The 22,812-nt window shown below is 47.8% G+C and overlaps 1 protein-coding gene across 3 annotated transcripts in view; it reads right to left on the reverse strand.

The window, feature by feature from the left end:
* LRCH1 (leucine rich repeats and calponin homology domain containing 1) overlaps positions 1-22,812 on the reverse strand; it is a 798,407-nt gene that overhangs the window by 212,984 nt on the left and 562,611 nt on the right. For all 3 annotated transcript variants that reach the window (XM_086934995.1, XM_086934996.1, XM_086934994.1), the window contains exon 15: positions 16,529-16,601. In XM_086934995.1, coding sequence (XP_086791121.1) covers positions 16,529-16,601 — 73 coding nt within the window. The remainder of the gene's footprint in view (positions 1-16,528; positions 16,602-22,812) is intronic.

The raw sequence follows: 22,812 nt of genomic DNA on the forward strand, positions 1-22,812 counted from the left end.
TGGCAGGCCTTAACAATCCTGAAGGCAGGGTGCTGGGTTTTAGTGAAAGGGTGCCCCAGCATGAGTAGGGCCCCTCTGCAGCATTCGGAACCTATTCTCCAGGGTTGTCTGTGATGCAGCCAACCATATATATTTAAGTGCATTATTACCTCGCGGTAAATGCTAACTTTAAAACGGCTGCTTAGAAATATGTAGTGTTTGGTGTCAAACACCTTGAAATCATGCCTCCACACCAGTAACTTTTGTGGGAGGTTAGATTCCTCCCTTCTAGAACCACTACTTTGGGTCACCGGTCTACCTGGTACCAGCTTTCTCGACCTGGGCAGCGCAAAATGGATGCTGCCAGCCACAGACATGAGTCTGCACTCCTGCTGCTGAGCCCAGCTCGAGCAGAGGAAGGCCTAACAATAGGTTTCCTGTCACAGGGAGGTGTGACCCCCTCCCAGAAAGGCTTTAGTGTATTGGGGCTTGGTGAGTGCACTCTGAGAGTGCCAGATAGTCTGCACTGGGGGCACATTTGGTGCCCCCGTGCATAGTCCAGCTCAAACCAGTTGCAGGAGCCATTTGCTCCTGCTCTGGCGTGAAACTGGAAATGGACATGGGTGTAGCCACCCCTCAGTCCTGTCCCTCCCCTAGGAGGGTCCTCAGAGGATAGTAGAGAGTGTTTAGTAATAAATACATCTATTTTATATAACTCTTGTGTGGTTCTCCTTTCATTTGATTACTCAGGAGGTTCTGATCTGGTAAAACAAGCTGCTTTACATTCCTTCAAGACTCAGCCTGAAGGCTGCTCTCCATAGCTACCACCAGGATAGCTTTCATAAAGGTTATCTTTAACCTAATCACCATAAGGGTCATTTGGACAGGTACAGGGTGCCCACTTTAACTACTGGACAGCATATACCAGGCCAACTTTGTACAAAAGGCTTTAATGTGTCAAGAAAAACAGAGAGCCCTTCAAAGAAATAGAACAAAACAGTGACTATGGATCGAAATTATCTAAAATGTTCTCTTTTCTTAAACTCTTCCGCTTAAGTCTCCCTAAATTTCCTTCTCTACATTAAAAATGAGCTTATCAAATAAAGTCTTCTTTCACAACAGCCGCCACGTACCACTGTCCTCCTTGTGCTTTCACCAATGAGGTTAATCTGCATCAGTTTACATTTATTTGTTCACTGAATTGAGGTCTAGAATCATCCATTTCAATCGTGTAGGCTCTCCTTCATGTCGATACATCCTCGCTTGTCAATAAGCTGGAGTGGCTGAGATTCCAGAATTTCAATCTGCGTAAAACTTGACTGACTTGCTGTGGAAGAGCAGGTAACTCGCTAGAGGTGCCACTGAGCTGTGATGAGGCCTGGATAGCTATTGTGGCACTCAGCAAAGTCCCCTGGGGACAATGGACTTCACAGTCAAATATGGAATACATTATTTCAATAATTAGTACCCGTCTGCATGGGATAGGGAGCTCTGCGGACCATACCTACCTATAAATCTGCTAAAAGCAGATTTTTAAAAATAGATGAAAAGTTTCGTTATCAAACTTTCTGCCATATTCTGTTGGCTCATCCTTCCTAATCAAACTGCCTTTATTCCCAGCAGACCTCTACCCACACACAGCCATTGGAGCCAGTGGATTATAACCAAGGTATTTTGACTCTCTAGGCTGTCCTTTTCCTATGTGCAAAGAAGGCTTTTGGCTTAGTGAAATGAAAATCCCCTGCAGAATGTAGTAAGGAAATGAATAGTGTTCCCACCTCAGCTCACCTGGTTAATAATTTCTCTTTAATAAGAACCAAGACAGAATGAATCATGAACGGTGAAAATGTGCATAGATCTTTTATCGGGAGGGGGTACCTTCAGGACGGTGCCCTCTCTTATGTTTTCTAGAGTCTTTAACAAGACCTATTATAAACAGCCCTGTGTTTAGAGCTAGCTCCATATTTAAGAGGGTATACCAAAATAAGACCCTAAATGGGCGCGTCACTATTTTTTTTAACCTAATCATTTTAATAATACTAAAATATTCCCTTATTGAATATGAATTCCTCTCTGTTTTAGGATCCAGAGAGTACATAGTTGAATGTATTAATGCCCCACACATTAGGTATCCTTGCATCTGGGTTCAAATAAAGATATCAATATGATTAGCCTAAATTATGGTCAATTGCTGCAGAAAATTAATTATAATTCTCAGGTTTGGTGGCACATTCCACGTTTGGTGGTTGGGCATGTACATCTGGTGAAAATGGTTAGCCTGCATCTATTTTTAGGCATTTATCTGCTTCCCATACTTTGTTTACCCGTAGTAACTTGGTTATTTACTTATTAAAGTAAGAATTGGTCCACCGTGCCACCCAAAGCCAACTGTGTGGTGACCTGAGTGAACGGGGCTGGTCTCACCCTAAATTCAGAATACTGCCCTCGCGCAGATCATCCAACAGCTGGTAGTCTTTGGTGTCATATTCAGTCTAGTACTGTCTTTCTAGAAAAGATTGTTGCAGATACTGACCCTACTTAGCTATGCCTTCATGTTTAAAAGTGCTGAAACGCTTTCAAAAGATGAGACTCCTGTGTGTGATGTGCCACGGGTATGGGAGCTGGACCAAGAGGCTGAAACCTTGTGAAAAGGATGTATTCCATTATGGAGAAATGGCTGAGCATGGGTTGGAGAAAAAATTGGAGAGGGTACTTAAAAAAATATCTTTCTGATGCTATATCAATTGTCTTTTTTGATTGCTGAAAAATGGCGTTCTCCCACTGTCACTACTGTAGCATAATCGACCTAGAAAAATGACTGCATTATGGTATTAAAGGCGTCTTAGGCAGTACCACATGTTTGATCAAATCTGCGACTATGGATGTTTTAAAACTGCATGAATTTGTGGCTGATGGTGTAAGTAGTGTTTTTAGAGCTTTGATGCCCGTCTATTACTCTCTTGTTGATAAAACTAGTATAAGAGTAATCAGTGCTTAACTTTTTTTTTTTTTTTTTTTTTTTTTTTTTTTTAAATATATTTTTATTGCAGAGTTATAAACCACAGGATAAATTTAAACAGCCAGTGCACTTGTGGGCTCCCCCCGCCCAATGACAGTTCACAGTTGTACACAGCCATTCAGCCCGCATCCCGGAGGCCGGGCGGCATATCAATTCGCTCGAGAGGAACACAGCACAGTGTACGTCCCATTGGGACCCTGGCGGAAGGTCGTTTTACGTATCTGCTTTTACCCCCCCACCCGCAACAACATTCCCGTCAGCCATCTCCGTGGAAATCAACGTAATTGCCCCTGTCGGGGCCTGCTCTAGGCTATTCGGGCCTTCGTGCCAGGCCGACCCACCCAATCAGTCTGCCCGCCACTCGATACCCCCTGTCCCAGTAGTTCCAAGACCTCAACCAGCAACCCTCCAATGGCTTCCGGCCCACCCCAAACCCCCCACAACTAACCCCCCCATAGCCCCCCCCTGGCAACTGCTAAGGTGTGTGCTTCGCCCTATTGAACTGGATGGTTCCACTACAGTGCGTAGTTGCATACTTCTGTGTTCGCCCCGCGGTGTCCAGCAGCTTAGTCCTCGCCGTCCTCATCCTCAACCAAAGCATCACGCAGAGCCTGTACCACTAACTCCCATGCACGCGCCGCATCCAGAGCCTTCTCATTCCCCAACTTCACTGCTTGCTTCATCCGGAGCACGCTCTCGCAGTCAGACCATCGCAGCAACTCATTATTCCATCTACGCAGTGAGGGACCTCCCCTGGCCTTCCAGTGCCACGATATTTCCCTTTGAGCCAATATCAGACCCAGATCTATGAATTTACTTGTCACCTTGGTGTGCTTAGTATGCGGGAACCAGAGCAATAGACACGCCGCCATGTCGAAGTCTACCTCCCTATCAGTCACCTCATTCAGGAGGTCCCCTACCTCCGCCCAATAGGTTCCCAGTTGCGGACACCCCCAAAACAAGTGGTCCATGTCCGCCCCGAGGGACGAACACCGGGGGCAACAGGCATCCGGCACCCGAAAGTGCCGCTGTAGTTTCTCTGGAGTTAAATAGGCCCTATGGAGCACATAGAAATGGACCTGCTGAAAGCGCGCGTTCCTGGTGCCCTTCCACGTGCGTCGCAGGATATGGCCCCATGCCGTATCCGGTATGGGCCGGCCAACGCTCCCCTCCCATTTAGCTTTGAGCCCATGGAGTGGTTCCAGCCCTTCGTTCAGCATCCTATTATGGAGGCACGTCACAGCTTTAAATGTACCAGCCGCCATCACCACATATTGGCACGCCATAGTCGTCGCGGGTTCCAGGAGCCCCTCTTTCCAGTGCTTTTGTATGGCAGCCACTACAGCCGCGTGAAGGAGGAAGCCCCCCTCAGGCAGTCCGAACTGGTCCCGGAGCACGTCGAACGGCGCCAACGCCCCATCTATGTACAAGTCACCTACCACCTGCAACCCCGCTTCCTCCCAATCCAACAACGGGGACCAATCTCCTCCGTGCGGCAAAGCCGTCAACATCCCGATCGGGATCTCCGGGGCATAAGGCCGCGGTGCCCTCGCTCTCCGAAGGCTCCTCTGCCAGCACAGCCGGAGCGTCCGCTCCTCCATGGTGAGGGCCCGTAACTCGAGCCGTTGCTGCATGATGATGTATGACAGCACGTGGCGCTGTATCCCCCGACCCCGGTCCTCCTCCGGCCCCCGGAACACCCTGGCTACGTTCTGCGTAAGGACCTGCAACTGCGCCGCTAAATAATACAGCTCAAGGTCGGGCACGGCCATGCCCCCCTCCAGCTTGGGGCGAAGTAGCGTGCTCAGGGCTATTCTGCGACGGCCATGCCCCCACAGAAAGCCAGTAATCATTGACCGCAGTTCCCTAAACACCCCCTGGGGAATCCAGACAGGTAGCGTTCGGAAATAATAAAGGAAGCGGGGGAGCGCCACCATTTTCAACAATGCTATCCTGCCCAGGACTGTCAGCGGGAGGGTCGACCAGAAAGACAAGCTACCCCGCAGTGACCGGACACAACGGCCAATGTTACCCTCCAAAAGGTCGGCAGCCGAGTGGTAAATGCGGACACCCAAGTAGGTGATACAAGAGGGTTCCCATGCCACACCCAAGTCGCTGCTAGGGGCTGGCGATCCCGCTCTCAGCGGAAACACGCAGGTCTTTGCCCAGTTGACCTTAAGGCCCGACAGCCGGCCGAACTCGGACAGCAGATCCATCGCTCCAACCAGTGCCCCCGAGGTGTCAGCTAGGTACAGGAGCAGGTCATCCGCATAGAGCGATATATAATGCCATTGCCCATCACTCACTATTCCCGCGTATCGGTCGCCTGACCTCGCATGGACCGCCAAGGGTTCCATCGCCAGGGCAAACAACAGAGGGGAGAGAGAGCATCCCTGTCGTGTTCCCCTGCCCACCGGGTACGCGGCAGATACCAGGCCGCCCAATCGAACTCTCGCCGTCGCCGAGTTATACAAGACCCTCGTCCACCTTCGAAACCCGTCGCCCATGCCAAACCGCTCCAGCACTCCATCCAAGAAAGGCCATTCCAAACTATCGAAGGCCTTCTCGATATCCACGGACAGTACCGCCGGCGCTCCCTCCCCATCCAAGATGGCGTCCATTATTCCCACCAGGCGGCGGATATTCATCGCCGTGCTCCTCGTGGGTATAAACCCGGCCTGATCCCTGTGCACCAGGCCCGTCATGTGCGGGGCCAGTCTGGTGGCTAGGATGCGACTCAGGATCTTATAGTCCACCGTCAGCATGGACAGCGGGCGATAAGACCTCACGTCCGCGGCATCCCGGCCAGGCTTGAGGAGTGGTACTATCAAGGCCTCCCGCATGGAGCCAGGCAATGCCCCCTTCTCGAAGGCCTCCGTATACACCACCAGCAGCCTGGGCGCCAGAGCGTCCACATAGTGCTGATAGAACTCGATTGGCAGTCCGTCCACCCCGGGCGTCTTGTTACGGGCCATATGTTTGATAGCCACTCGAATTTCCGTAAGTGTGATCGGGCTACCCAGGTCCTTCGCGTCGTCCTCGTCCAGGACCGGAAGCTGCCTCTCCCCCAGGTACTCCACGATGTCCTGAACCCCCACTCCCAACTGACTCCGGTACAAGTCCTCATAATATCCCCTGAAGCGGTCCAATACAGCTGCCTGGGAGTACACCATCTCTCCCTGCGCATTAGTAATGCTGAGGATCGGGCAACCCCTAAGTTCCAGGCTAGCTAGTCTGGCTAAGAGGGTACCCACCTTGTCCCTTTCTGCGTGTGCCCTGATAATGTACTGCCTATAGTCATAACATCTCAAGCGTTCCGTCTCCGCGGCTACCACTTCCTTCGCCTCCAATAACTGGGCCTGTAGACCTGGCCTAGTTGGCCTGCGGCGCTCCAAGTCCCTCAAATTTTCCTCCGCTTTCATTAAGTCATTCAGCACAGTCGTTCGAGCGTTCGAGAACCTGCCCAAGCACACCCCTCTCACCACCACTTTCATTGCATCCCATTCAGTAGACCTACTCGTCGCCGTTCCTTCATTCACACCGAAATAACTATCAATGCCCTGCCGGACCGCATCGTCGAACACAGAATCCTCTAGCGTCTCCGGCCGAAGCCGCCATGTTGGTATTACTGAGCGCTCCCTCTGCCACTGAATATGCACCAACAGGGGGTTATGATCGGATATAGTCCTAGCAAGGTACTCAGCATGGGTAATCAATGGGGCTAGGGAGCTCCCGCAAAGCACCGAATCGATCCTGACATGTAAATCATGGAGGGCGGAATAAAAGGAGTAATCCCTGGTTCCCCTGTGCCTCTCCCTCCAGACATCCAGCAACCCCCATCGTTCTTGCCAGTCCTTCCTGTGCGCGGCCAGCCTGCGCACAGGAGAGTCTACTAGGGGGGGATGGGACCTATCCAGAGCCACATCCGTAATCGAGTTGAAGTCCCCCCCTAGCACTATCGGACCCGCCAGGAAAGAGGCCAAGGACCCCGAGAGGCTATCAAAGTATCGGCCTTGGTCAGTGTTCGGTGCATAAACACAACAGAAAACCACATCCCGTCCATATAATCTCCCCTCCACCGCTACAAACCTGCCATCCGGATCTATTACCTGATTCAGCACTTGAAAGGGTATCCCCGCCCTCACCCAGATCAAGACCCCCCTGGCATACGCTGAGTAAGTGGTGCCAAAAACCTGGCCCCGCCATCTTTTCTGCAAGGCAGCGCACTCTTTTTTGGTGAGATGAGTCTCCTGGAGCATAGCTATCTGAACCCCCCTGCGTACCAGGTATGCATGTACTTTGTGACGTTTCACCATAGTCCGCAGCCCCCGGACATTCCACGTTAGGCATTTCAAATTAGGTAATGTCCCCATTCCAATTCCGTACAGTCCGAATCAAACAACAACGGTCCATGACCCCCCCTATGCAGTTGCCCCCCCCCAAACAATCCCAAAACTGAAACATTCCCCAAACCCCACTCCCCAGGACAGAGCACACGAACCCAATGGCCGCCCCCATCCAAACCTTGATCCAACTTCTCGCACACTTACCCTGTGGTCTCCACCACAGTCGACCTTAGGGGCCTAGGGGGGGTGAGTCGCCGCCAACCCCAGCTAGCGGAGCCCACGTCCCGCCCTTCATCCCCTCCGAAACACACAGCTCCCCCACCCGGCAACCCGCCCTCCAGCAACAGGATATCACCCTACCATGAAGTCCCGGTCTAGTCCCAAGTCTATCTCAGCCGCAGAAAATATCATCCGAAGTCTGTGGGGTCACTTTCGGCCCCTTCTGGCTCTCCGCCTCCGAAAGTTCCTCTCCTGTTCTGCTGCCTTCTCCTCCCGAGTCCGTTTCGGCCCGTTCACTGTTCTGTTGCGACCCTGTAATGGCCGCCGTCGCCGCGAGTGCATCCCTCTTCTCCGCCGCCATTTGAGCCTCCCGCTTCTCCCGCTGGCGCCTGTTGCGGGACCTGATGCGTTGTGACTGCCGCACCCGGGGCTGCTTGGGCTGGTCTCGCCGACTTTGGTGCGTCCTGTCCGTCCCCGCTCTGTACGACTCAAGCCATTGCCAGACTTCGTCCGGAGTCTGGAAAAAGTGTGTGGTGCCATCCAGGATAATCCGCAGCTTGGCCGGGTAGAGCAAGGAGTATTGGATGCCTTCCTCCCTGAGCTCCTTCTTCACAGCAAGAAACGATGCCCTGTTCTTCTGGACCGCCTGCGTATAATCCGGAAAGATCGTTACCTTGCTGTTCTCCACCTCATAAGGGCCCGACATCCTGGCCCGCTGGATGAGGAGGTCTCGGTCCTTGTAGTGGAGGAGCCGCACCACCATCGGTCGGGGGGGGCGGCCAAGCCCCGGCGGGCGAGCGGGCACCCGGTGAGCTCGCTCCAGAGTGAAAAATGGAGTAAGCCCCTCCGGCGCCACCACAGTGCGGAACCAGTTCTCCATGTAGGCCACCGCATCCTCCCCCTCGATCCGTTCCGGCAGGCCTACGACCCGCACGTTGTTCCGCCTATTGCGGCCTTCGGCATCCTCCGCCCTCCGCTCTAGAGTGTCCAGTCGGGCCAAAATGTCCGTGATCCTGTGCTCCGCGGTCACCACCGATGGCTTCAGGTCCAGCAACAGTTGGTCATGATCCTTGACCCGATCCGCCAGCTTCGCGTGATCCGCGCGTAGCAGCCCCAGGCCCGTGGCCACTTGGGCAATGTCATTGTGCAACGCCTCCTTAGTGGAGGTGATCGCCTCAAGGATGGCATCCAGGCGCCGGTTCAGCCGCTGTTCCTGGTCAAGCTCCGGGGCGGGACTCTCACTCAGCCGGGTCGATGTCGCCGAGTCCCCCTCGCGGCTCCCGGGCATCGGCCCTCCGATCGCCGCCATGTCAGGGCGCTGCGTCACAAGTCCGGCCACCCGTACTGCGGGTACACCCGTGGGTCCGTGCCGGCCACCGGGCACCGGGCAGTGCTATGTCCCCGCCAATGGTCTCAGGAGCAATAACCAGGCGGACGAGCTCTGTTCCGTCACCCCCACTGGGCCTGTGGGGGGAGGATGAGTCTTAGGGCAGTGGCCGACGAGGACCCCTGATCTCCTGGGTAAATCGGGCAACGTCCCCCGGTCTCAGGGCATCGCGCTGCCAGTCCCTGTGCGTCGGGCATCCGGGTGCAGGGTCCCTCGCTGCTTGGCGACAGCCGGACTCAGGGCTGAAGTTCGGGACCGTCCGACCTCCTCGCCGCCATTTTCTTCACACCCCGGACTACACCTCGGCCGCCTCTTCCTCGATCTCCTCGGGGCCAGCAGTCCCCCAGCGACTCTCCGATTACGTCCAGCTGTCCCCATACACTTCAGAGGGCAGGAACGTCGTCTCCGGGTCGCCTAGGGTCCCGAAAAACAGGAGAATTAGCGGGATTCCGCGCGGAGCTGCGAGCTCACGCCGCCATCCCGATCGGCGTCCAAGCCACGCCCCCCATCAGTGCTTAACTTCTATGGACAATGCACATTTTGCTGTTTTCTAAATGAATCATATAGACTGAATTTTGCAGTCCACCAAATAATAACTTTTTTTAACGTTCACTTACGCTTATGTAGCACAATGTTTTCCCTCCCTCCATTCCTGTCAAATACAGATAACTGCCATATTTGTCATTACCTCAGATGTGAGTTTCAATCTGAATGCAGATGAGACTCTATCCTACTGGGCTCTTAGGGTCAATAGTAGAGAATAGTTGCTTATTGCTAACCTTTTCCGTGCTGATGACTGAACCGCTCTGTCATCAGCCGCGGTGGCGCTGTGCTGATGATGGAGTGGTTCCATCATGGCCCGCCCAACGCGCCTGCGTGGTGCTGATTTCGCGCCTGCGCGGCGCTGATTTCGCGCCTGCGCGGCGCTGATTTCGCGCCTGCGCGGTGCGTTCTATTGAGCGGGCGGGGCCATGACGGAACCACTCCGTCATGAGCACAGCTCAACCGAGGCTGGTGACGGAGCGGTTCCGTCACCAGCATGGCCACGCGGCCCCCCCACCCCCTTAGCGCTGCGGCGGAATAGCCGCCACAGCGAAGGTGTTAATATTTAAAGTGTCATTCCTTTGTGATTGAGCAGATGCTACACACCCCTTCTAAAAGTAGCAGTCATGGCTGTAAGCATTGCAAAGTGCTCAAAGCTTTACAGCACCATGCCTGTAAAGAGAGCCAGCAGACTCAGACTGAAAGTCTGTTCAATATTCAGTGTACCAATCACAGTAATCAAGAGGCGATAGTGAATGAACACTGGCACACTAAATTTAAGACAAAATCCATTCAAGAATTGGTGAAGAAAGTAGTGACTTCAAAAACCTGAGATACTGTCTGATCTCGTCAGTAGACAACCAAACAGCAATCAGTCACTTAATACAATCAACACTCCTCCATGCACCTAAAACACCAACATGTATTTATAAAAGATCAAAAACAATAGGACGCATAGGGGACCTTGACAGATAATTAAGAGGTACCTACAGCACCGATTTACAAATTCAAAAGTAATTCAGCATTTAATAGGATCCCTAAACTGCAAAGCATATTTACGTAATTTAGCTCCAAAAAATGGGGAGGAGAAAAAAGCGTTGCCATCTTCCAAAGAGAAGTGTTTGGAGGCCCAACATGAATATCCATGGCTTAACTTAATTCAGTTGAAGTAAATTATGTGTTATTTATGTCCCAAAAAGGACAAGGTGCTTCAGAACATACACAGCATGCAATCAATACTTGGCAAAGGATTTTGTACTTAAGGGTCTCAAGTGAAAGATATTACAATTAAATTAAAATCAAATTACTTACATTTAGAGTAGTCTAAATATTTAAGAGATCGACCATTTTAGCATCATTATTAACTTTCTCCAAAGGTTTTATCTCATGATGCACTGTCAATTATTTTTCACTGTTGAGGCAGCTTCATTCAGCTATAGGCATCTTGACTTATCTTAATTATTATTAAAAAGCCCTGTTCTTAGCTTTTACATATTATTGGAACACTATAGATTCATATTACTTGGTGCCCTTTGTAACTGTTTTGAAAACGTTAACTTTTCTAATCAGAGGTTTTCTAAATGCCATACATCTCAATAGCCCAAAAACAAACGCAATTGTTGAGCTGACATCAATTCCCTACCCGTGATCATAGGGCATGAATGGCTTTGCTTTTTCCATATTTAAAAGGCCCCCCTCAACAGAATACCCAGTCTAGAATATTGTATTTTAATTGATTGGCAGAGATTACAGCGCGTCAATGCTACCATCTGAATGGTAATCAACTTTGGTAAACGGATCCTAGCTCTGAAATGGTTTTCAAACTGGTCTACACCACAAAACAACTTGGGTGTACTTTCAAAACCCCCCCAAAACTATAATTTTACTAAGGCCTGCACCAAACAGGAGTTCTATAGCTTTTTATGCTATTATTTTACGTTTATGAGATGGTTCAAGACAAGAAATTTGAAGATCAGGAAAGTTGGTGCTTATTAAGAATTTGAAGAACAGTAAAATAATGAGGGCAGATACCAGAGGGTTGAATTTCTCTTCTCCAATGCTGTTGCACCACTCAAATACAAAGCTGCCCAGTACTAATGCAAGCTTGTTGTCTAGCACAATGCAATGCTGTTGTTTAATCCTAATGGATTGGCACTGTCTAACATGAATGCAATGCAATAAAGATGTATAACACTGATGCAATATTAATGCATGTCACTAAAGCAATGCACTAGTCAAACACTAATGTAATGAGGTTTTTTTTTTCTGTTTTTTTTTGTCCTCATTAGCCATATAGCCGATCCAACTGTGCTCCTAGCTGCAAAAACACGAGGCCCGACCCCCCCTGTGGCACCAAGAAGCCTAGTACTAAGCTCCCGGTACCCAGAGAGTCAGCCCCGATGTCACCAGCAGAGCTTGGACGGACATTCTCCCTTCGGACCGGTTCGGCCAGTTGTCCAATGACTGTACGGTGCCTCCCTTTGGACAGGGAGATTTTAGGCCTAATCATCAGACCCGGGGAAAAAAAAAAAAAAAAAAAAAAAAAAACCCGGGTTGGCTAACTATCCCTTCTCCAATTGATCAAAAGGTCCCAAAAACTCAGAGATCGAGGGCTACATGTTCTAGATAGGTCGACCTTCGATGCTGCATATAGTGAAGACAGCCACTCTGCATGCGTTGGAGGATTTGTGTTGACCCAGTTTTTGCAGATTTCTCTTCTTGCTAGTAAGATGGCATAGAATAAAAACTCTCTCTCTAATCCCTTGATGTTATTGTTCAGTCCGAAGATGATTTAAGACCATGAGCACGGGATAGATGATCTGAGGATAGATTTGAGTGTTGTCCTGACTTCTTGCCAGAAAGTGGCAATGTTCGGGCACTCACAGAACATATGAAGATCTGAGGCTGCTGGAAGAAGCATTTGCAGCAACACTTCCCGGGTTGGAATTTCGAAAACCGTTTGGGAGAGTAATACGCTCTGTGAAGTGTGAAGAAGTGGTTGCGCCTCAGCCATGCTGGCTTAACGATTTTATAGAGGAGGGTAAAAGATTCCTCCCATATGTAGTTCTCCCTCTGCACCCCAAAGTTTTTCCGGGAGGTTGAGGTCATGCTCTCCATCCTCTATGATGTGCCAGTAGAAGAGTGCAACTTCTTTTCTTCCCGCAGGTCTCTCAACTAGGATGTTTTCTAGAGGACTACATTCTCCCATCATTGCTTTCTTCTTAGTTTGAGTCCGAAGCCAGCTGCCTAGTTGTAAGTATACTATCCAAGAGAGTGATGATGTTACCCTAAGCTTGAAAATATCCCAATCCATAATTGATCCTTCCACCAGCAGTTCCCCCCACTGTGTTATACCTGCATCTAGTAGGACTCTTTTAACTGCATTGGCTTCTTGTGATGATAGCCCAGGTAAGTCCCGAATCGGAGCATGTTTGGATAGATATCCTATCCCGGCCTTGGATTTTATTTGAGACCATTCATTTAAAGTGCCCAATAGTGACTTTAGTCTAATTTTTTTAAAGAACTTCTGGTGGCCGAACTTGAAGAGAAAACCGTTCACTGGAAGGTCCGAACCCAATAACATTGCCTTATACATAAGCCCATTTGCATTTTCCCAGGGGATCTTGAGTAGCATCCTGGAATGGGACAAATAAAATGCCCAGGCGTAGTATTCCAGGTCTGGCAATGCGAGCCCCCCTTTTTCTCTTCTCCTTCTCAGTTTTTTCCAGGACAGTCTGCTGGATTTATATCCCCAAATAAATGAATTGATGTTTTGCTGACATTTTGCAAGCTGTTTAGTATCAAAGGTTAGCGGGATGGAGTTAAAAATGAAAGTAAATTTCGGGAGAATACTCATTTTTATCAGGCTGGTTCTCCCGTAGATGATAAGCGGGAGGAAAGACCAAGCCTTCATCAAGGTTTAGGATTCTCGGGAGATCCGGGCTAAGTTGTTTTGAGCCAGATGTTCTAAATCTTTGGTTATTGTAACTCCCAGGTACCTCATTGAGGATTTTACCGGGAGTTGAAGATTGTGAATGTTCCAGACCATAATTTCCGTTTTCCCTGCATTTATTTCATATCCCGAGAATTTTCCGAAATCCTCCGCTTTCTTTATAATTATAGGGAATGCCAACGCGGGATCGGTTGTATAGATGAGTATATCATCGGCATAGAGGCCGACCTTCTTTTCCCAGCCCGAAAAAGTGAAGTGTGGAATATTAGTATCCTCCCTGATAGACTGAGCAAACGGTTCTACATATAAATTAAAAAGAAGGGGGGATAGGGGACAACCCTGCCTTGTTCCTCGGTTAATTTTAAAAGGAGTTGTTCGCGTACCATTTATTAGTAGGGATGCTCTGGGGTTATTATATAGTAAGCCTATGGCCCTACAAAATTTGGGACCAAGATGGAATTTTTTCATTATTAGATTTAAATATGCCCAGTTTACCCTATCAAACGCTTTTGTGGCGTCTAGGGTCATAATAGCCAGAGGTAGGCCGAAAGTTGAGGCGATGTCCGCGGCTCCCACCAAATCGTAAGTTAAGTCGGCCAATTGCCGGCCTCTGATAAACCCCTTTTGGTCAGGGTGGATAATCGATCCAATCTCGCTTCCCAATCTCGCTGCCAAAATTGACGTAAAAATCTTGTAATCATTGTTGAGAAGCGAGACTGGGCGATATGATCCACACTCGGCTGGGTCCTTGCCTGTTTTTAATATTAAGGCTATATTTGCTTCCCCCCAGGAGCTTGGTGGTGACTCCCCTCTAATCAGTATGTTATTAAAAAGGTTCGTAAGGACTTGAATGAGAGTAGGATTGAGTACCCTATATAATTCTCCTGGGAGACCGTCCGGTCCCGCGGCCTTACCCTGTGTTAATTGTTTGATAATGTTAGAAACTTCTAACTCCGTTATTTCTTTATCTATATTTTCAGTTTGAGAGCTTTTCAATTCAGGGAGAGTTATATTATCCAGCCATTTGTTCCTTTCATCTAAATTAGCATTGAGTTCCTCTGTATAGATATTCCGGAAGAACTCACTGAAGGCTTCACCGATGTCCGTATCTGTTGACCTACTATTGGTTTCCCCCGCGACCCTCACTTCTTTAATGAAGTTTCTGGACTGATCAGCTTTTATTTTCCAGGCCAGCAATTTTCCAGCAGATTCGCCATATTCGAAGTGCGCAAGTTTACTTGCCTGCCATCTTTTATTTAGCCTCTCCTGCAAAAGTGTGTCTAACTTAGCTTTTAATTCTATTTTCTCCTCTTGATTATCTGAGGGGACCTGATCTGATGATTCCAACCGGGTCAGTTCTTGCTCTATATGTAGAATTGCCTCCCCATATTTTTTTCTCCTGTATGAGGCCCTACCAGTAATGCAGCCCCTTATAAAAGCTTTCCAGGCCTCCCATACATTGGCCAAAGAGGCAGAGTCTAAATTTTGCTCTAAAAAGGAGACGGTTTCCTGCATCAGATAATCTTTCTCCTCTTCCTCCAATAGAATTGTTCGGTCAAAGGACCAAGATGGATGAGTGGATTTCTGCTCTAATTTTACCGAGAAAAGAATAGCAGAGTGATCTGACAGATGTAGAGGCAGATATGTTATGTTTTTAACCTGATCTTTAATGGAGAGGCTAAATAAGGCATAATCGATTTGTGATTTATGTCTGTATTTGTAATTATGATAAGAGACTCCCATGGCTTTACCAGCTCTTTGTCTCCATAGGTCATTTAGACCAAGATTCGACATACATCTAAGCAGTGTATCCCTCTTATTACTGTGCGTGTAATGAGGTTGTCTAGAAGTAATGCAATGCTGCAGTTCAACGCTATACAATAATGTTGTGTACCACTAAGGCAAAGCTACTGTCTAACACTAATGCAGTACTACGTAGACGTATAACACTAATGCAATGTTATGGTATATCACTAAGCAATGCTTTGTCTAACGGTGAAGGAATGATTTTGTCTGACACGAATGCAATATTGATATCTCACACTAATGCAGTGCTGGTTTCTAACACTAATACAAATGTGTTGTCTATTCTAATAACACTGCAATAATTTTGTGTAACACTAATATAGCAGGGGTGGCTCCTCCGTTTGAGCGGAGGAGCGACACCCCACTGGTTAAAATGCCCTTCCATGCCCCAGAATTGAAAAATAAAATGGTAATAAAGTAGGTTCATTACCATTTTATTTTTCAATATAACCCAGTCCTGACGCTCGCGTCAAGATGGAGGTGGGGCTGCTGCTAAGTGACAGCAGCCAGGAGGAGGGTGGACTGCTTTGGCACTTTTCAAAGTGCGCATGTTTTTTTGGCCGGCCGTCTTGCTATGGCCAGCCAGACATGTACAATTTGAATCCTCTAACTCAGCTGTCTTAAGACAGCTTTGTTAGAGTAAGTGCAGGGCTCCAGTGTCCTTGGGAGCGGCGAGTGAGGGCGCTCCCTCCAATCAGGGCGTTGCTCTCACAGCATGAGAGCAGCGCCAGGATTGGTTAAGTCACTTCTCAAGGGTTCGCACTGCAGGAGGAAGACGTGCAGCGAGTCAGACGTCTCGCAGGTAAGTGATTTTTAATATTTTTTTTACCCACTCTCTCATTTGCCCAACCCACCACTCACCATAGATGCCAGCCGCCAGTGTGATATAGTATTTTTTTTCAACTTTATGAAATGTTGATGTCTAACGCTGAACCAGTGCTGATGAGTAACTCTTTGGAGTGGGTAGAAATGCCCGTGCAATTCTCCCTTTCAGTCCTCCACGTGCCGGAACAGCTTCCTCTCCAATAGTTCAAATCCTATAACATACTTGGTTGTGATCCTCGGCAGCTGCTCTCTCTCAGTGTATGTTTGAGACAACACACAATGGGTTGCAAGCAATAGTCGCTTAAAGTGCATCATTTTTCTGCTAAAGAGACTAAACATATAGCGGAGTTGAGATCAGTCAGCGTGTTTTAAAATCTTCAGATCCATGGCAGGTCCTACCCCGCGCTCCCATCACCCCCTCCTCGGCATTGCTACTCGGAGTCTTAACTTACCAGATCTTGGCTTGAGTCCAAAAGGAGTTGGGCTGTTCCCAGATGGGGACATTGTTGGCGTGCTGTCCTCAGTCTGCGCGTTTCATGTGGAAAGAGAAAAACAAGAAAGTTATGTCTATGGAGCAGCAGCTGAAAACCTTCAAACAACTGCCAGGGATATTTCACATGGTGGAGGCGATGAAACAGCAAGTCAGGGCAGGTGTATTTATATAAGAAGTGGCTTTACATTGAGCTGGCGTTCAGAGTGGAAAAAAGGGGGAAAAATAGGTAATTTTCTGACTGAAATGAAACTTCATACCTATATGAACTAGGTGGATTACTTAAGAAGTAATAACAAAGCCAACATGTGTTTGACTTTTGAATAGTGCCTTTATACGAAGGTCACACAACATACAAATAAAAGTGGACAGAGCCACCCATTTTATTCTGGCAGTGATGCACAATATACAAACATGCGTACATGCACAGAATGTACATGGACAAATGCATTTATGTGGGTTTATAATGGATGGGATTATCAGTTTGGGTGAATGTCTGTAGCAACAGTTTTATTTGAGTGAGTGGATGGATGAATGCATGGGTGGATGAATGGGTTGATGGGTAAATACATGAATGTGGATGGATGGAGATAGATTATGTAGGCAGCTGGGCCATGAAACAATGCTCTCAAGATTTTTGTTTAATTTAGTTCCTTAAGTTCTTCAAGTGCACCTTCAGACTCCCTGCTGCACCAACAACTTTCTTTTTCATGCCCACCAACTTTGCTTACACATTTTATACCTTCTGATCTACAACTACTGTTGCACTGTTTGGTCAGTGTGCCCTCAAATTCGTCACATTTTGATATTATGTTGCTCCTGGCAGAGAAGCATTTGCAGGGTATAAGAAATGTGGTTACTGGTTGAGGTGGGTGAAATCCTTCTCAAGCAGCAGCCACAATTCTTCTCAGAGTGAAGTCACAAGCAAACCATGAATCAAACTGTGCTCAGCCCTCGGGTAGCTTGTCACACAGCGGTCGAGCTTAACTCAGAGGCAATGTGTAAAGTACTTGTTCAACACCTCAAATAGTAAAATAGTGAAACACACAACAAAAAGAGCCCACAACAGTATTAGAAGAATAGAGCGATTTTTCATAACTGAAACAAGACCAAAGCGACAAAAATCCAATCAGTAGAACCAGAACTATTGAATCAGTTTTTAGGGAAAATAGAGACAAAAGGCATAAAGCGCCAACTGTGGATATCTGGCATCGCTGAACCAGGAAAAATTCACAAGTTCAGGCCGATGATGATGGCGTGCAGGCCAGCTACATGGACCCATTTAGGCCCGCTGAACGAGTAGCTTAAATCCTGGTTTATGGAGGATTGAGTGGATCCGGATCGAAGACACGCATCAGAAATGATGCAGTGGTTCCGAGATGCAGCGAGTCTTCAGTGCGAGGTCCTGGTGCCTCCACGTCGAGGATCCAGTTGCTAGGACTTGCGATGTGAAGTCCGGTGGCGAGGATGCAATGTGAAGTCAGGGTGATGTGCGGATTCCGTAGAGCTGTGAGGCTGCACTTCGGAGTCTGACGCCGTTGTCAAGACTGCTGTCTACGAGGAATGTGAAGGCCTGAGCAGAGGATGCATCGCACAGCGGTGGTTGCAAAGGCAATGCAGGTTGTAGCAGCAATGCAAGTCTTTGCAATGGGTTCAATCCACACAGCAGCAGTGATGCATCTGTCCTGCTCAGGGTCCACAGAGTCTGGCAAGCACCCTAAGCCCACTTCCAAGGGTCCAGGCCTGGGGTGGCACAACTTGGCAGGGTAGACTCACCGATGGAGAGTCCAGGTGCAGATGCAAGGTGTCTAAAGACTGTTAAATCCCTAAGGGCTTCAGATCAGGAGGCCAGCCAACTAGCCTTTGGAGTTACGCTGGGTTCAAAAGATGCAGGTTCAGTCCTCATGCAGTCCTTCTCACCCAGTCAAGAGGGCAACAGGTTAGCACAGCAAAGCAGGAGCCCAGCAGAGTGGCAGTCCGTCAGCAGCACAGCAGTCTTTCTTCCTGGCAGAGTATCCACAGGTCCAGAAGTGTACTTAAGTGGTGATGTATGAGGTCCTTCTTTTATACACAGGTGTGATGCTGAAGTGGGGAGAAGTTTCAAGAGGCATGCCTTTGAAGTACACAGATGCCCTGCATTCACTGCCCTAGCTCCAGACTAACTACAGGGGGGTATGCAGCCCTTTTTGTGGAAGCAGGACAAAGCCTATTCAGGTGTGAGTCTTTGCTCAGCCCCTCCCTCCCATCCTCCCAGTGAACGCCCATCCAGTCACACCTAAGCTCCCATTGTGTGTGGATGTCTAGGAAGAATACACAAAGCTCAACTGCAACCTACCCCAGTCATGTGACTAGACATAGGCTTCAGGCATCAAATGGCTGAGTCAAGAAAATGCCAACTTTCTAAAAGTGCAAGTTTCAGAACTGTAATTTCAAATCCAACTTCACCATAAGTTGGAATTTTAAATTACTATTCTAGGGACACCAAACATGAACCAATTAGGTCTTCCAATTTGGAAATTACATTTACAAAATGTAATAAGGCAACTCCAATGTATCCTATTAGAGAGACAGGCCTAACAGCAGTGAAAAAAGAATGTAAGAGTTTTTTTTACTACTCGGACATGTAAAACTTAAAAGTGCAGGTCCAATTTTATATAAACATTGCACCATGCCTTCTGGGCTGTCCAGGGCTTACCCTAGGGATGACTTATATGCAGTGGCGGCTCCTCTATAGGGGTGTTTGGCCACCGCCCTACTGCTTTCTCGCAGCGCGAGAAGGTAGAAACATAATTGGTAATAACTACCATTTATGTTTCTGCCTTCTCGCACGGCAAGAAAGCAGAAGTGCCTGGTTGGGGGTGGGCGGTCCTGCTCGAGGGCAGGGAGGAGTGGCTTGCCCACTGTTGTTCATAATGACTGTTTGGGCGGCCTCAGGCTGCCCAAACAGTCAGTATGCACAACAGTGGGCTAGCCACTCCCCCCTGCTCTCGAGCAGGACTGCCCATTTTCAAGTTTTTCTCTATGTAGGCTGATGAATCAGCCTACATAGAGAAAATGGCCCTGGTGGGATGCGCTACGCTGCGCCTCACTGCGTTGTGATTGGCGGAGGGGAGGGCGGGAGGCTCTCTTTCCTGGATGATGACGTCGCGAGAGCTGCCTGCAGGAATTGGAAAAGGCAGGATGGTGGGAGTCGGACCCTAGAAGCTGAGGTGGCAGCGGCGCAGAACGGTAAGTTCAAGTTTTATTGTATTTTTATCACCAGTAATTTACCCAGTCCGTCCTTAGTAAACTGCTTGATGTTAGCTTCATATAGTCGCATATGATGAATGTTTGTTGCTGATGGTCCGGTCGTAATTCCGTAAATAACATTGGGCACAAAACACTCAAATCCAGCTGACCACTTTTTCAGACCGCAAATTCTACTCCACTGTTTACATAATGAGACTCACTTTTAGAAGTTCAAGTTGCCTAAGAATGGAAAAGACCGAGTAAAAGTAAAGGAGAGAAAATCTGTAAAATTCTTGGAGAACACAGGGAGACCACAGAAATAGCTGCCAGTTCCAAAGTAAAAAAGTGACTCAAACTGGCAGAAAGTGACACACTGGTATTTACTTATTTCTTTTAATTAAACAAACCCCTCCCGCCTCCCCCTCATCCCCCCCGACGGCCCTATTTCCACCGCCTCTCCCCTCACTCGCTCGTCATGCCGGCCTCGACTGGATGAAATTGGTCTGAATAAAGTTTGGTGGTGTCTGTGGGATTCGCTGTTGATATTTTGTACAGCGAGTTGAGTGTGTCACAGTAGGCGATACGATTCTGTGTTTATTTCAGCTTGTGAACACTTTAGGTGAGTTCGGAAGGTGATTTTGGTAAAATAGGTATTTTTCTGCTACAAGAATGTATGTGTTTTATAGTAGCAAATTCTACTGTTCGAATTAAACCTGTAGAACAATTTATAAAATGGATCAAATGGGAACCGCATTAAACAAAAAAGAAAAAAGGGATTTCAAGCTCAGTGCTGCACGAACAATTTCATCTCCGGCGTCTTTTATGTAATTATTCCACATCATTATTACCATCGCGTGGCATCTGTCAGCCTAGGTTATATTAAACATGCAAACATAACATGTTTTCTTCAGATAAGAATTTGAATACACAATAGGTTTCTTAAAAACAATTAGACCTTAAAGTGACTTTTCCACAAACTCATGCTCTTCTTAGACTAAAAAAACAATGTTTGCTAATTAAATGAGCAGTTTTGGAAACTAGGGGAAGAATCACAAGACAGCAAAAGTATGCTTGTCTTTCATTTCTTTTATTTCCTTCTTCTCTGAAGAACAGGTTGAGGAGGGCTATCAACAGCCTAGGTTCACTGCCCCTTTCAGTAGGGGGCAGCACCCCTGGTGGCAGATGGTCCCTGCCCTAGGAGTAGATTTGCATGCATTGTGCCAAGACCTGTTTTCGGCTGGGGGTTATGAATTTCAGGGGCAGATCTATGCACAGAGAGCACAAAGGAGAGAGAGAAAGACCTTCCTCATTCCCCTGAAAAAAAACCTCAGCAAACCTCCAATAGGCTTCAGTTTATACAGCAATCTGACAGGATCAGGATCGGCCAAACAACTGCATTTTTATTTTTTCTATGGCGATGCTTGATGCTGGACTCTGTGGACCGAACAGTACGTGAACGAGGCGCATGTGCAAAGGGATGACAATAGCTATAACTGTGTTGACTATGGAAGCGCACCTGCCACAGGGCACTGATCCCGAACCTTTACGCCTCACCACTTTCTTATGTCACCAGTCGCCACTGCTTACATGTATTAAAAGGAAAGTTCAGGCCTGGCAAAATTGCCAGGTCAGAATGAGAGTTTAAACTCCACGCACAGTCTCTGCAATGGCAGGCCTGAGACATGTTTAAATGGCTTCTTAAGTGAGTGGCACAACCACTACTACAGGCCCAATAGCAGCATTTAATTTACAGTCCTTGGGAACATATTGTACCATTTTACTAGGAACTTATAAGTAAATTACATATGCAAATTGGGGATAAGCCAATATTACCACAGTTTAAGGAGTGAGCACATGCACTTTAGCTCTGGTTAGCAGTGGTAAAGTGTGCAGGGTCCTAATGCCAGCAAAATCAAGATCAGTAAAAATGGAGGTAGAAGGCAATACGTTTGGGGGAAGAACATCCCAAGGCTGACAGCTCTAACACAGGGTTCAGTCTTGCCTACAGGTGCGCCGGCAGTGCAGTCAAGGGGAGCCAGGTGCCTGCCTTTCTTCCTGCACATACTGAGAGCTGGTGTGCAGACAAGGCTACAGTCCTAATAAAGGCAGTGTTAGCGTGGCTCTCTTCTGTCACACCCTTCCTTTGAAGCCTTCTCTCTGTGATTCTGGTTCCATCCCGTGCTTAATATGGGTCCATTCTTTGTTTGTTTTGTCCTTGAAACAGGATGGTACACAAAATGCCTTTCGAAATCTTATATAGCCTCCTCTGTTAAAATCTAATATGAGAGTTTCCCAATCTGTTAGGGAGGGTCAACGTCTGGCATGTCATTCCCTACTTCTCTTTCTTTCCTGTTTCTGTGTATATAAAGAGATGGAAAAACCCGGGCATGTGTCACAAATGCTCCAGTAACTGTGGTGGGGGGATTTCCCTGCCTTGTAATTTTGTGCACATTGTTTCCATTGTTTAGGCCTTTAGGCCTCCGAAACTCTTTGAAATATTTGGAGAAAATGTACTTTCATAATTTGAAAGAATACATACACTTTTCGGTTGAACAAATGAGATAGACAGGAGTAAAAGTTAATGACAACATTCCTGACAGGCTCAATAGTCCTACTAGCACAGTCACATCCTCCCTTCCATCTACTCTAGAATAAAACGTCCTATGTAGCACCACAAATGTCATTGCCAACATCTCAGTTCTCACCTGTGTAACTAAGGAGAATTACTTAGATGTGTCAGAGTTTGATCTATTTTTGTTATCTTCTATGAATACATTTCTCCGTTGAGCTTCTCAATTTCCAAGCATAAAATACCTGTGAAATTGTGCAACTTTTCCACCCTCTATACGCCACCATTACAGAGCTCAACATGAAACTGGTCTTCCCTTATCCTCCTGACTTTGCAAATGCAAGTCTACCAGCCGTCTATACTCTGTTTTTCTTGGTCTGGCTTGGCAGCGCAACTGCCTCGAAGACTTGTTACCGGTTTGTTAAAATATACTCAGAGTGGGCTTTAGA

Source organism: Lissotriton vulgaris, chromosome 8 (assembly GCF_964263255.1).
Source record: "Lissotriton vulgaris chromosome 8, aLisVul1.2, whole genome shotgun sequence".
NCBI lineage: Eukaryota > Metazoa > Chordata > Amphibia > Caudata > Salamandridae > Lissotriton > Lissotriton vulgaris.